This window comes from Balaenoptera borealis, assembly GCF_965194805.1.
Source record: "Balaenoptera borealis genome assembly, chromosome: 6".
Taxonomy (NCBI): Eukaryota; Metazoa; Chordata; class Mammalia; order Artiodactyla; family Balaenopteridae; genus Balaenoptera; species Balaenoptera borealis.
The window spans coordinates 46,011,625-46,028,211 of record NC_138863.1 but is presented as its reverse complement, the minus strand read 5'-3'; the positions used below and the strand labels follow the sequence as shown (position 1 = coordinate 46,028,211).

General features: G+C 33.9%; 1 protein-coding gene across 12 annotated transcripts in view; it reads left to right on the top strand.

The window, feature by feature from the left end:
• The window catches only part of GULP1 (GULP PTB domain containing engulfment adaptor 1), a 367,595-nt gene that overhangs the window by 297,777 nt on the left and 53,231 nt on the right, over positions 1–16,587 (top strand). For all 12 annotated transcript variants that reach the window (XM_082397569.1, XM_082397571.1, XM_082397576.1 and 9 more), the window contains 2 exons: positions 9,507–9,578; positions 16,093–16,191. In XM_082397569.1, coding sequence (XP_082253695.1) covers positions 9,507–9,578; positions 16,093–16,191 — 171 coding nt within the window. The remainder of the gene's footprint in view (positions 1–9,506; positions 9,579–16,092; positions 16,192–16,587) is intronic.

Genomic DNA, 16,587 nt, shown 5'->3' with positions numbered 1-16,587 from the left:
AATTTATCCCCCCACCCTTATTCCCTGGTAACCATAAGTTTGTTTTCTACATACGTGACTCTACTTCTGTTTTGTAAATAAGTTCATTTGTACCCTTTTTTTTTGATTCCACATGTAAGCGATATCATATGATATTTGTCTTTCTGTGTCTGACTTACTTCACTCAGTATGACAGTCTCTAGGTCCATCCATGTTGCTGGAAATGGCATTATTTTGTTCTTTTTTATGGCTGAGTAATATTCCATTGTATATATGTACCACATCTTCTTTATCCATTCCTCTGTTGATGGACATTTAGGTTGCTTCCATGCCCTGCCTATTGTAAATGGTGCTGAAATGAGCATTGGGGTGCATGTATCTTTTTTCCTTTTTTTTTTTTTGGCTGTGTTGGGTCTTCATTGCTGCATGTGGGCTCTTCTCTAGTAGCGGCGAGCAGGGGCTGCTCTTCGTTGCGGTGCATGGGCTTCTCATTGTGGTGGCTTCTCTTGTTGCAGAGCACGAGCTCTAGGTGCACAGGCTTCAGTAGTTGTGACACGTGGGCTCAGTAGTTGTGGCTCACGGGCTCTAGAGCACAGACTCAGTAGTTGTGGCACATGGGCTTAGTTGCTCTGCGGCATGTGGAATCGTCCTGGACCAGGGCTTGAACCCATGTCCCCTGCATTGACAGGCGGATTCTTAACCACTGCAGCACCAGGGAAGTCCTGGGGTGCATGCATCTTTTTGAATTATGGTTTTCTCCAGGTACATGGCCAGGAGTGGGATTGCTGGGTTGTATGGTAGTTCTATTTTTAGTTTTTTAAGGAACCTCCTTACTATTCTCCATAGCAGCTGTACCAATTTGCATTCCCATCAACAGTGTAGGAGGGTTCCCTTTTCTCCACACCTTCTCCAGCAATTATTGTTTGTAGATTTTTTTGATGATGGCCATTCTGACTGGTGTGAGGTGACTTCCTCAGATTTTAAGCATATCTCACAATAGAAAGAACCTATAACATAAAACTTAATTAACCAAATGGATGTGGCCTAAATGGGTAATATATATCCAGTATACTATATTATCTTTCCTTCTGTTTCTGTTTTATTTAAGATAGCAAAAATAAAGAGTGTATGTCTGAAAATGAGGAGAGCTGGAATCCTAGCCCTCGCTCTGCTACTGAAAAGCTTTGTGACCTTCAGAAGTCACTTCACCTTCTTTGTGCTCAGTTTATATTATCTATAAAATAATGGGAGTTGAATGATAATATCTCCACAGTCCACAATCGAGTGGTTCTCTAAGGAGAAAATGGATTGTAAAGCCTGTCTGGATTCAAAGCCCATGCTTTTGGTTTTCTGTGTAAGTTGGTGTTTATTTATTTTTGTAATAATTTTATTTATAACAACACAGGTGAATGCTCTGCCTTTCACTCCACCTGTCTCACTCCTCAGATGTGAAAGAAGTTTGACTGTGGAGGGGCCTCTGAGACAGAACAAAACCCTCAGTGCTTCTTACTGTGACCGTGTGATTCAAAACTAGATTTGGGAGACCCTTCCACAGTGGGCAATGAGCACAGTTTCTTGTTTATAGCAACTAGGTTTGTTTTGGCTTAAACTTAGAAATCTTCTTTTAATAGCAAGAGCCTGTTAAAATAATACACTCTGTATTCATGTAAAATAAGAAGATATAGAATACAATTTAATAGGACTTACCTGGTGGCGCAGTGGTTAAGAATCCGCCTGCCAATGCAGGGGATACAGGTTCAATCTCTGGTCTGGGAAGATCCCACATGCCATGGAGCAACTAAGCCTGTGCGCCACAACTACTGAGTCCATGTGCCACAACTAGTGAGCCCGTGTGCCACAACTACTGAAGCCTGCTCGCCCTAGAGCCCGCACGCTGCAACTACTGAGCCCACACACTGCAACTACTGAAACCTGCGCACTCTAGGGCCCGTGTGCTGCAACTATTGAAGCCTGTGCACCTAGAGCCGTGCTCTGCAACAAGAGAAGCCACCGCAGTGAGAAGCCCGCACACCCCAACGAAGAGTAGCCCCACTCACCGCAACTAGAGAAAGCCCACATGCAGCAACAAAGACCCAATGCAGCCAAAAATAAAAAAAATAAAATAAAAAATTTAAAAAATAACATAATAATAAAAAAGATACAATTTTATAGAAAGTTACTACAATAAAATGAGAATAAATATCAAATCAAATATAAAATGTAAACTTTTAAATACTGACCCCAATATTTTTTATTCTCTATTAAATCCTGCTCCTCCTTTAAAGGATAACCTTTAGAGCATTTAGTTTAAATTACATCCTTTCTTTTTTGGTGGATCTATTTTATTTTTTAAGATTATGGTTTTGACAAGTAATAGGTTTAAGTTGGATTGATTCTGACCTTTCTTTAGCAATTGATTATTATGATGTGCTTTTTATATTGTTTGGCACTGTGACATGGAGAGTCAGCCAAATAAAGACTATAAAATTAAATTGGCTTACTCCTGTATGGCTTATCTACTGGGTGCAGTTGAGTAGCTGGAAGGTTTAAGTACTGGATTTTTTTTTGTTTTTTTTTACACATAGGCAGTCAAGTTAACGCCAAGAAAATTAGCCCCATCCTGTTTGAATCTCTGCAACCTTGCTTACAAAGATAGAGACATACTCATTTATTTTTTTTCTATAGTTAAAATATCCATTGGTAGTTATGCTACCAATAGTTATTTATTAGCCTTGATGTTAGAGAAAACTTTTATGTTGTACAAAATGGAAATTATTTTCCTTTATTATTTTAAAATAATTGTATAGACAACATATTATCTACATACATTTGGCATATTTTGAATTTGATATAAACGTGTATTCAATATATTTGTTATGTTAGCTCGTTCATATGTTAGTGTCAGATATCATAGCAGCTAGGTTTAGCAACTCTTCAGTTAATTATTTTAATTGTTGTTTATCTGGCATTTATTTTTTAAAAACCCACATTATTCATATTTACAGAGTGATTCTAAAAACATTTGAGAAAGCGAGAAAAGCAGATATTATAATTAGGTCCATATGATGTCCAACACTGCTCTCTACTGGCAAAGAAGGCAGTCATAAAACAAACTATTCAGTCTTTCAAGTGGGGAAAAAAAAAGTCAATTTCAAGTAATATTTGAAAATGAAGGTGTAATTCTCAAACTTTCACACATTTTTGCAAAATGCTTATTTTAGGCATAATGGAATACAATGAAATAACTGGAAGAAATGGCTACAGACATCACTTGAGATTAGTTTAAAAGAGAAGCCTGTGTCATTTCAATTAATTGAAAAATAGTTGTGGGAGTTTTGGAAAATATTAAGCCAGATATGAAATATCTTAATAGCATTCTAATTTTAAAAGTCTATAAAGTAAATATTTTTGTATATAATAGTGAGTTTGATGACATTTTTCTGTTTTTAATTTCAACAACCTCCAGCCTCTAAAATATCTGCTATGAGTGCATTTACTAAGTATCCAAACGCACTGACCAAAGAGATGCGTAGGTTGGACTATTGGCACAGAATATATAATTAGCTTTAAGGTATCAAAAATTTGCTCTGTATTTGTCAAAGTCTTTATTGATGATTTTCCAAAGATATTTTATAGTTTGTAAAATCTATGAAAAATATATGCTATGTTGTTATACCTTTTAATATACAGACTAAGAATACACAAAACATTTTTAGATCACTATCATCTTACTTTTCATAGTCTAATATATTGTAAATGTCCTTTTGTGTTTTATATCTTTCCTATCTGTCCATATTATCTAGGATCAAAATATTATTCAGTATTTTAATCTTCAATCCTTTTAATAACTAGTAAATAACTAGTAAATAACTAGTAAAATTTAAATACACACACACACACACACACAGACACACACACACACACACACACACACACAATAATGCCCAAACGGAATCAGTCATATATAGTAATTTAAGAGGTCTTGTTTGTTTTTGTAAGTTTGCCTAATACTATCATTGGCCAATTACTTAACTGTAACAAATTTAAAACATATTACATTTTCAATGATAATTACCTCTTGATTGTGAGAAAGAAGTTGATGCTTAAATTCATTGATACATTTTTCTGTAGTTTCTAAATTTCCTACAGTGAACATACATTACAATTAAAATACAAATGTTTATTCATAAGTAAACAGAAAAATTTTGTTGCAGATTTTCAAAGCACAGACACACAATTGTGCAAGACACACACTTGGACTTATGTAAGGTCTAATGCCTGATCTTTCAAAAAAAGTATGTGCTGAAAAGAATGTTGTCTATTGGAGACTCTGAAGATATATAATTGATAAAATCTTGAATACTTGAAGTAAGAAAAAGAGCACCCACCATTATCACTGGCCTCGGAACACATAACTCTTTCTTTTGCTCTTTTGCCACAGTGAAAAATAACACTTAGAATATACATGTATAAAGCAAAAACAGTCTGATACATTATACTCTCTTCTCATAATTGTTATTTTTTTTCTGCCACATGGAGGAGCTAAGACATAAAGTTGCTAACACATAAAAGCAATGACTTTTACCCAGTTGAAAGTGTTCAACATACCAATGTCCCATTTTCTAAGAGGTTGTAAAACAAATTTTCTATATTTTTTATTTAGGTAAATTTCATAACAGAAAAGAGAATTTTTGAGATTAACTTCTTTTATTCAGCATAATTCCCTTAAGATCCATCCAAGTTGTGTGTGTAACAATAGTCCTCTTATTTTTATTGCTGAGTAGCGTTCCATGGTATGGATGTACCACAGTTTATTTAACCATCCACCCACTGAAGGATATTTGGGTTGTTTCTGACATTTGACTAGTACAAATAGATCCATTGTGAACATCAATGCAAAAATATTTACAGGAATATAAGTTTTCATCTATCTGGGATAAATACCAAAAAGTACAGTTGCTGTACCTTAGGGTAAGTGCATATTTAGTCTTCAAGAAACTACCAAACTGTTTTCCAGTGTAGCTCTAATATTTTACATTCCCACCAACAGCAGCATTCTATAATTTTATTTGCTCATCTGATAACCCTGATTACTAATATTAAGGATCTAACTTTCTGGATTCTCCTTGCCGTTTCACCGAACATTTAACTTATTTCTGTTGGCAGCATTCTTCTTCTTCATCTCCCTCTGCAGCATGGCAGCTACCTGGGGACCCGTGGTTCTGGCACTCCTCAGTCCTTCCACTGAGACCTCAGTGCCAGGGTCTCCCTAATCCACACCTTTTACCCAGAATTCTCCTTCCCCAAGCACTACTTTGTATACCCAGCTGTTGAGTCTGCTACTCTAACTGACACATCAAAGGAATTTAGACTCAATATGTTTGAGTATCTTTCATTTCTTCCTTTCATTCAGGTCGCTGTTAAAATGTCACCTTTTTAGAGAGGACTTCCCTGATCACTCGATCTTAAATATTACACTCTGCCCAATCTATGTTATTATTTGTGTTATTTTTACTTATGCCATCTAAGATATATTAGAAATATGTTTGTGATCTAGACATAAACATAGAAATATATAGATACATACATACATACATACATGCGCACATACACAGGTATGCTCCCTGGGATATAAACTACACTAGAACAGGGACATTTTCCCCCTGCTATATACCCAGCACTTAGTAAATGCTTGACTCATAGTAAATACTCTCTTTTTTTTTTTAAGGAATAAATGAGTGTGTGCAACTGTAACTTGTTATCACTTGGGGACTTAATTCAATATTTATTTTATCAAAGTTATCCATGTCCATTTTAAACAAATATTTCCCCAAGGCTTATAATGAAAAAGCAAAATGTTCCTCAGCTCTTTTCCCAAGTGTCACTCACTGAAGTAACCATTTTCGACTCTTGTTATTTTCTTCTTTATTTCTGGATAACCTGCTACACTGCTGTGCCTTGATTTGTCATATATGTAGTGGTTAACACCCTCTGTCACTGCCCCACCCCCTTGATTCCTGGGTTCCATTTCTTCCTCTGCTTTGTTTTACATACTCCCCTCTTTTCCTATGAAGAATTGGGGCATGGGAGTTTAAATTTTTAGTACCTTTCATATCTCAGTATGTATTTTTTTCTCTCCTTGTAATCTGTAAACTTGGCTCTAAATCTTTTTTTTTCTTAGAATTTGAAGTTATTTTTCTATTTTTCTACACCAGTCATTAGCTAAGGAATACTGTGATATGGGGCAAAGCAAAAAACTTCCAGGTGTCTCCAGCTCTCTGTACTGGCAAAGTGACCTCATTGCCCAAAGGAAATCCTTTGAAGGTCTTGTGTGTGAGCCATTACCAGCAAAGCACTGGGAAGCTGGAGGATGGATCCCAGCCCTGATAAAGAAGATCTAAGGAGAGCTGAGCAGGCACCAACAATATCTACTGAATTCTAGTGTCTTCCCCAAACAATCATTAAATAAAGAAGTGACAATCCCTCATAATTATAAAGCACTTTGCAGTTTACAGGGTTTTTGTGTGTGTTTTTTCTTTTCTTATCTCTTTCTGCAGTTGATCTTCAGAGCAATTTTGTAAGGCGAGAAGAACAATATTATTATCCTTATTTTTCAAGAATCAAATAAGACAGAGATTAAGTGACCTTTCAGTATCTTCAGATTCTAAGCCTAGAGTTTATTCCAGCATGCTGCATCATATTCAAGGGTCTTATAAATATTTTATATAGACATGGAATGCATACAAATATGAACTATTTAATCTAAGTATCATGACTTTTATAACTTAAAAATACAAGAACTATTATAAGGAATAATCTGCTTTTCAGTTTTAAAATTATTTCCATTCAGTTCATCCAACATTACATAGAAAAAAAGGGTTAAGTGGCAAGCTTCATATTGGAAGTCTTTAAAGCTTAGTTCCCACAATCATTCAAGGCTTCTCTCTGTGTTTCATTACTCAGATGGTTTAATTAAAGCCACTGTGAAAGAAACATATTAAAATGTTCCTGGAGCACTGCAAGAGGTTGATTCATTTAGAATGTACTTGGAGTTCTTCCATAATTTTCCCATATGGGCCTATTTACGTATAACCACTATGACTCATGACATTACTGCCAAAGTATGAATATTTTCCATAAATATTTCTAGCAACTCTTGCAGTCTGTTATCGACACATCAGACGCTTCCTTCTTATACTTCAATAATCACTTAGCAATATAGTCTGCTTTTACCTTCCTGTTCTGCTAACACTAGACCACCACTAATGGGGAATCTCTCAGTGATAATTTCAGAGATGTTGAGAAGAGTTTACCCCATGGATTTACTCAGAACTAAATAGCTTCTATTGTGTTCGCTCCCCTCCTGTCACTTGAACCCTTTACTCTTTCTGCATGATCTATAACAGTGCTTTTCAAATCTGGTGGCATGTTAAAATCACCTGGGGAGCTTTAAAATGCACAGATGCCCTGGCTCCGCCCCAGCTAATTAAATCAGAGTCCCAGGCACTGGTCTAAGTTTAAAGCTCCCAAGTTATTGTATCATGAAGCCAAAGTTGAATACACTGTCCTGAAACAGAAGAAATGTGATGGGTCCATTGGTATCAGGAATCGATTTGGCTGTCTCGCATATCTTAGTAGCAGGTTTTCAGTTCCTTTTTAGCTGAGAATTTCTCCATTAATTTTGGTCTTTTTTTGCAGATCTGGTCAACCAATTTGAGGTCACAGAGGGACAAACCTAGTGCCTAATGATTTTACATTTAGACCAAGTTGCAGTTGTTTGGCATAGTTTGAATACATTAGAAAAAGAAACTGTTGTACCTTGTAGAATCTGAAAACTTAAACTTTTTTGCCTTAATGTTTCTGAGCTTCATGTTCTCTCCATGATCTCATTAGAAACAGGATCAGAAGTTATCTCCTATATTTTCAGCTCACCTTTTCTATCTACCTTCCACTATTCTCCTCAGCTGTTACTATTTTCTAAGTCTGTTCCTTAGATTTTAGTACAAGAAATCACCTGTGATGGTTTTAGAAATATAATTCCCTAGCCCTACCCTTATTAGATTGAGGAATCTGCATTGTTATGTTTTAACCTGCTCCCTAGGTAATTCTCATACAGGTAATACACAGAGCCCATTTTGAAAAACAAAACTCTCATTTCTTTAGTTGCTATTGTTATTTTTTTCAAGAATGAAAGAGAGGGATAAATTGGGAGATTGGGATTGACATATATATATGTCAGTATATATAATACTGCTGTATATAAAATAGATAACTAATAAGAACCTGCTGTATAGCACAGAGAACTCTACTCAATACTCTGTAATGGTCTATATGGGAAAAGAATCTAAAAAAAAAAAAGTGGATTATGTATGTGTATAACTGATTCAATTTGCTGTACACCTAAAACTAACACAAGTATAGTTGTGTTACTAGCTGATTGTAAATCAACTATACTCCAATAAAAATTTTAAAATAAAGAATGAAAGAAGGAATTAAATGTAATTTTAAAAGATACCCTGACATTACTATTTTGCTCCCTTCCCTTCTGTGAGTTAACACATGAAAAAGGTTCTACTTAATTATTTGATGTAAAGTATATGCACATACGTACTCATGCATATGTCTATTTATATAAGAAGTGATGAATTCTTATCCCACCCTGGTGTTATGATGATTGATAGTATGTGACAAGAAAAAAAGTCTTTGGAAAATTATATATACCTAATGAACTTAATGATTATTTGCTATTTATATAGAAATAATCTGTAGAATAAAATATCCACATGTCAGTTCTAATTGGTCTTGAACATTTCATGATATTTGACTTCTGTTTAAGAGGTATTATATCTCTCCAGGATAGAGATTTTATTACAATGTGGTAATTATTGTGAAACTTTTTCTTTTTTGGGGGGATAGGTCAGGTTTTAACTAAAAACCTCCAGGGATATTTTAAAACTTAGTAAAATTGTAGAGCTTTCTTTTAAAAAAATTTTTTGAATGCACTTTAGCTTATGGCTTTGATGAATGCTGTATACTGGGTATTTAAAAAGTGTGTATTTTAAAATTTTACATGCTGTACGAGTGTGCTGATTGGAAAACAAAGAAAAATGTTGATTTGACATTATAAACTGTATTAAACCACATTAATATCTCAAAATATACTATTGACAACATAAAAATTATATGCTTTAAATTTTCAGAAAATTTTTAATTGTTAATGTATTTTAAATTTGAGTTCAACTTTATTTCTCTGGGCCCAGTGAAATGTCTTTAATTTTCTTTCCAGTACAGATCTTCAAGTAAAGTATTTAGGAAAAGTATGTTTTAAAAAAACCTTGAAAAATAGGAATTGTATATGATTAAGTAATGTATTTATATTTCCATATAAAATAATATAAATTAGTAACTTCTGTTTAGGATTTGGACTTGAATTACTATCACATCATTCTATTATTCCATGATATATTTCAACATGACTTACTGATATATGATATAGTAAAGCCTGTCTCACAAGTGACCATTTTCAGTTTCTTGGCAGCACAGAAGTGGAGCAGCCCAAAGGAACAGAAGTTGTGAGAGATGCTGTAAGGAAGCTAAAGGTAGGGCAAGCCCTCCAGATAAGTGTCTAGTGTATTGAATTTATCTTCAGTCATCAGTAGACTGGTGGAAATTCAAAGCATGAATAGCTCTGTGACAGATATGGCTTCACCCTGGTAAAAATGGTCTGTTGAATGAATATCACTAGATCAAGGAAACATATTTAATAATGACTACGTACACATGATTATTTTTCTGGGTGTGGAACACTCTTTGTATTTTTCTAAGGTATAATTTTTCATACTCAACAAAAAAAATATAACGGCAATATTTTATGTGTTGACATTCCGTAGCTTGCCTTTACTTTGCAATGTGGACTTGTGCCGTAACTCAAAGACTAATAATGGCAGAACAACTGTCTCTAAAAGTTAGAATATCATATCCACCAGTTGAAAGTGTAGAATTAGACTTAATTACAAAGCAGCATTTTGCTGTGACACTGTATGTTAAAGACGTCCTAATGGACAAATCCACGAGGATCTGGCCATATCTATGAGCAGACCTGGGGAACTGGTGAGAGTAAGAGCAGAAAAGGACACTAAACAACTCCACATACTCAGAATCAGCAAGTTTCCTGAGAAAATCTTAAGTAAGCCACCATGCATCCTTCGCATGTTTTTCTAATTGCATCTCATCCCAAAAGACATTGTTCCCTCTGAGATACTAAGATTTGAAAAACTCCTTCAACAGAATTCTCATGTTTATCTCATTAAGAAAATTTAACATAGCACTATTTTGTTAACACACTTTGCTGTTATTCTCTATGGTTGTTCTCAAAAATTTTTTTAGAAACAACCCTTCTCTGACTTTATTTAGAGTTCATCCAAAATTATTCCATAGGAGAGGTAAGCCTCTGTGCCAGGCAAAATCATAAACATAAAAAGTATTACTTTGCTTTGAGAATGTCATATCAGGTGGAATCTAGAGTGTTTAAATTGAGAAAAAAATTGAAGTGAGTTGGCTTGCTTTCTGGGTAAAGAAATAAAAGGTAATATTTTAATCCATTTATTTTACCTGACTTTTCCTAATTTTTTACATTTTAAAATATTTTATGTATTTTATATTTTACTTATTTTTAAAGAAATATACTAAAAGGTCCTAAGATGATCTCACTCCCATTTGGAGAAAAAAGGGACCAGCCAACCATTTCTTTTAAGTACTCATTAGGCAGTAATTTATACTTGTGCTTGTTTGGCAAATACTTTTAAGCACTAATAGAGAATTTAAAAAGTCTTACAATTTATGGACAACATTTAGAATAAGATTCTATTTAAATGTTCAAAATGTTGCACACTCTGGGTATGAATCCAACTTCACTACAACCAGGATGTTTTATAAAAGAATGATGATATTTACACTTAATGTTTCTTTATAACTAGGAGGTTCTTTATTCAGTGAACCCAAATCCAAACCCCAAAAGATTCAATTACGTATTGACTATAACAAAGAGATATTCGAGATGAAATGCTTTCTAAAAAATGGCTAGTTTTTAATGTACTTTTGTGAAACTTTATTTTCAGTTCTTATGTAGTTTCCTATTTGGAAATGTACTATGTTAATAAAGGAATGTGGTTTACAATAAGATAAAAATCATGCAGTATAGTTTAAAAATTTATACTCAGTTGATAATAGCTTTTGTCTTTCAATTATCTTCCAGAATACTTAATCTAATAAGCAATCTTTTACTCTATTGATTGTAAAAATTTTGTAGATCAGGAAAGTATATCTAAGGGTAATGATTCATGAACTAATGAAAATAAATAAAACAATGTTTTTTATTTACTTCTAAATTTTTTTTGTTTGTTTCTTTGTATCGAAGGGCAGATGCTACAACTCAAGAGTATATAAGAATATTTACGTTTATTTTAAGAACTTAGACCCTGGCTCCTGTTTAATTCTGTTGTCATGTAGAGATGACCAGAAGATGGTGCTATGGCTCTACTAAAAAAAAAAAAAAAAAAAAAAAAAAAGAAATTTGCTTATTAACCTTGTTTTGTGTACACATCCCCCATTTTAATTTCCTGCTTACTTTTCTTAAACATATGTATTCTGATTACTTTTTTATCCACTATAGTTCAGTATTATATTTTATTTGCCACAAAGGTAACATTTCATTTCTATTTAATAATTTTTCAAAAGTTTGCAATATTAATATATTGGCTTCTGACATTAAAGAAGAACTCAAAATTTATGACTAATACAAGATGATAGAAAACTTACAAGATTTTCAATAGTGTATTTTTTTATGCTTCTATGTTTAATGATGCCTAATTATTTTTCACGAAAAATTTTAAAACTTTGATTTATTTTATTGGGTACTATTTTTCTGTCATTTTGTGGAGAATTTATAGTTCATAAAGTTTTCTTAAATATTATAATTTTTATAAGTGTTTACTTTCAGAAATTCTATATTTGTCAAAACAGCTTATTTTCTATTTCTCAATCATGTTCAACAATTTCTATCTCTTAATCATGTTTTAGTCTACAATTTAAGAAAATTCCAAATTTTTCAAAAAGTGATAATTAAAAATCCCTTTTAACTTCTATATATTTAATATCATTGTTATTGTAAGGAATTTTATTTTTAATAGGGATTTATTTAGTTTTAGTACAACTAGTACAAATGTCAGAGGGCTCAATATATTTCATAAACAATCTGCTTGTGATATTTACATGTGGATGAATATTGGTATGTAGATCCAAAACTTCTTGATTTCCCTGGGAGATAACCAGGGAGCAGCATTCCTGGACCCCAATTTTAGAGGACAGACCCCTCACCCCAGCAGAGCTAACAAAATTACATGAAGCTACCTCAAGCCATGTGGCCTTGAAAATTACTGAAAAGTTCTGTTAAATCTAGGCCCAGCAGTTTCTCCACTTGACCTCACTCTCTCTGGGTAGCATAACACTCTGTTTTTGTCTTCATAACCAGTTATTTAATTAATGAAATACTTAAAGATCATTTTAATTGTAAACATACATGCATAGCTGGTATCCCTGTAAGAGTATCAGGAAAATTTTTAATTAAATCAATAATTTATAAGAACCACAAAAAGAATTTGAATTAATTCATTAATTTTTATTGCCTAATAATGTATATTCCATTAATAATATAGTTAGATTTCACTTTTTAAGTCCTTTGAGAAATGGATAGAAATTGTGTGATGATGATATTGAAACTCAGTAGTGCTCCCTTTAAAATTTCTTTAGCTGTTCTACTTACAAGTGGCATATATTTAACTAAGTACTTTATTTATTTCAAGTAATACTTTATCCTTCCCCATCATTTTGTGGTGATAAAGGCTTGTTTTTGTTTATTCATTTGTTGTATCCAGATATCCTCCAGAATTCTTAGGCTTTACCACCTTTGAATATTCTTATTGGATTATTATATTCAAGTTTTACTGGTAGATCACTCTGTCTAGATGACCAAGAAGTAAATTTACTGAAGCAAAAATGGAAAAAAATTTGCAGAAAGGCTTTTCAAGCATTAACATTCAAATAGTAAATAGGGAGAGAAAAGAATACAATGTGAGCATGAATGCATCTTCCAAATGTAAATTAGAAGTATTGTTTAACACAGTTGAGAGGTCTACAAGTAGGAAAAGAGACCTAGAGAAATCATGTTAACTGTAGATAGAATACAGTCATCTTAAACTAAAAAAAACAAAAAACAGGAATGAGAATATTAAACTTTGTTTAAAATATTATAGATTGAACAAATATAACCTTAAGCTTAAATGTTTTGCAACATTTGTGCAACAGTCAAGGCCAATAACCAGTATCAACCTTGATAAACATGAAAATAGAACTGGAAGCTTTGTTTTTTTCTAATTCAGAAAATGTGCTGGGCAAAAGAAAAGAGTTATTAGTAGATAGCAAAACTAGGTTCTAGGCCTGATTGCTACAGATGGATTTTATGACCAGGGTAACTGACTTCTCTGAGACTTATTTTTCTCATCTTTGAAATGGGAGGATGGGATTGGATGATCCCTGAATCTTCTTGGAGCACAATTATTTCATCTTGATATGAAGCAGAAGAAAAGGTTTCACAAGTCATAGATCAGATATTTTATGTTTATTTTTCTTTTTCTTTGTCTCGTTCTCCCGTTTCCCTGCTCTCCCTCTCTCCCTCCTTGCTCCCCTCTTTGTTTATTCTACTTGTAGCCACTACTTCCTCCCCTTGTTCATTTTTTCCTTTTTTTTCTGGCAGAAAAAACATAACAGATAAGTTTAATATTAGTGGTTGTTTTGTGACGGACTTTTTGGAAACTAAAAGAGGTCACAGGAATGGCTGTGTCCAGATGTGGAAAAGGCTTCAAGAGCTATTGCTCATTGTCTGTTTCTGGAAAGGAGCAGCACCCAGGAAGCCAGCTTAGACTGCGTCTGCAGCCAGCGATGGGACTGGCTTTGTTCAGACGTGTTCACGTAGATGGAAAGCAGCTGATTTATTTTGTCAGCCTCCATATGTGAAAACCCCCAAATTGCTTTGATTATACCAATACAGGAAGAAGATTATGAAGGGAAGAGAAACAAATTAATCCACTTTCTTTGGGAGAGAGCTGGGATAATTTTTAAAGGTCTGCACTGAAGCAAAACAAGTTTCTTAAAGACAAAAAAAGAAAATTCTCTGGCATGAATTAGTCACATTTATGTGCAGAATGTAAGACTGCTGAATACCGAGAAAAAAGCTGCCTGTATTTATAGAACAGGACAGACAGCAAACTAAAAAATTATTCCACCCAAAATGAAATAAAGCAAATGGAACCCTTCCCCTGTAACCCCCTCCCTGGATATCAAGGCAGACACTTCAAGGCATTCTTATATGCATTAATTATATTATTCTCCATGGCAGTGCAAAATCATGAAAAGAGAAAGAGGCCTTTAAACACTCTCTGCTCTGGGACTGCACTATACCATGTGTATTCACATTAGAAAGAAATACACAATGCAAATAAATATGACACACAAAAGAGGACTGAAACCCCATTCCGCCTTACAGATACTCTGTTTTGAGTCGTTAGGGTAATCAATATGCTAACAAAATGTTATACTAGGAAATAACTTCTTGAAGCCCTACAAGAGGGGTAATAAATACAATTTTTTTCAATAGTTCTCTTCTATTTCTTGAAAAGAAAGGTGGAGGGGGGGGCAGAGGGAGGAGAGAAGGAAAGTAGGGAGAGAATAGCATTGCCACATAAAAACAGGACTATTTTTTTTTTTAATTCAAACAGAAAGTCACAAAAATTATAATCATCCTCATCAGTTCACTCAGTCCCATGTAATTATTTTTTTTTTCATCTTGATCTTTTGTTAGCACTTTTATGAGTTCATCAGATTTTCATTAGAGTTCTGAAAATGCTTATTCATTCAGTTCAGCAGTACAGTCAGTTACCAGAAACCTGTACTTGTCAGAGTCTTTTCCATGAATTCCTTGAAGATGAAACACCCTTTTTTTAAAAAAAAAAATTATTTATTTATTTATTTATTTATGGCTGTGTTGGGTCTTTGTTTCTGTGCGAGGGCTTCCTCTAGTTGCGGCAAGTGGGGGCCACTCTTCATTGCCGTGCGCGGGCCTCTCACTATCGCGGCCTCTCTTGTTGCGGAGCACAGGCTCCAGATGTGCAGGCTCAGTAGTTGTGGCTCACGGGCCTAATTGCTCCGCGGCATGTGGGATCTTCCCAGACCAGGGCTCGAACCCGTGTCCCCTGCATCGGCGGGCAGACTCTCAACCACTGCGCCACCAGGGAAGCCCGAAACCCTTTTATAGGAACATATTTGCAAAAGCATCAGAGTACACCCAGAACTGTCTGTAAATGACAAAAGACTTAAAAATGACCACAGTTAAAGATTGGATGAAAGTTCATAATAATGCAATTGACAAGGAAATTTAGTTATTTCTGAGATATACATTTTAAAGTAATAACTAGAATTATGACTTATAACATTATACCAGAACATATAAGATTTTTAGAAATTTCATGTAATGTCTGAAACATTTATATTAACATATTTCCATACAAATAACCCAATGAAAGTTTAGTATTAGTTGTTTTGTTTGTTTGTTTTTTTATACTGCAGGTTCTTATTAGTCATCAATTTTATACACATCAGTGTATACATGCCAATCCCAATCGCCCAATTCAGCACACCACCATCCCCACCCCACCGCAGTTTTCCCCCCTTGGTGTCCATACGTCTGTTCTCTACATCTGTGTCTCAACTTCTGCCCTGCAAACCGGCTCATCTGTACCATTTTTCTAGAAAACCAGGACATTTAAATACTTCTAGACTGAGTCTAGTTCTGAGTGTTTTATCTGGGATAATTACTTCAATCCTTAGCTTCAGTTTGATTTCTAAATATTTGGGGGCCGTGTGGAGTTTATAAAAATACTTTATAATGGGCAATAATTTATTTAATGAAATTTCAACACTGAATATGAGCTCCAAATATATATTTGTTTCATTTTCTATAGAAACAGAATTACAGTTTTGTGAATAAATTTTCATTTGTAGTTTGCAAGACATATCAAGAAATCTGAAGGCCAGAAAATTCCGAAAGTTGAGTTGCAAATATCAATTTATGGAGTAAAAATTCTAGAACCCAAATCAAAGGTAAGGCTCATTTTTAAACATCGGAAGCACTCTACTCTTAAATTAATTGCAATTACACTCCTATTTTAATGAGTATTTTAAAATGTTTTACCAGTTGAAACTGTTTAGTTCTCATTTAACTACAGTTTAAAACTCTATAGGATTTATAGGGGAAAAAACAACATTTGGAATTGCTTTCTGAGTGGTTTGTTCTGCAGCCTATGTTTGGGATATAAAAATTTATATTAAAAGTGTATTCAACGGTATTTGGTCTTGTATTTAGGAATTTTTCTTCATAAGCTTGAAGGAGATGCATGTAAGTGTGGTTCACTGAGTATGAAAGAAAACAAAAGCTGTATGTTGTTTATTAAAATGTCCTGGACCGACTGTTATTGCCTGTAGACATAATCAGTGTGT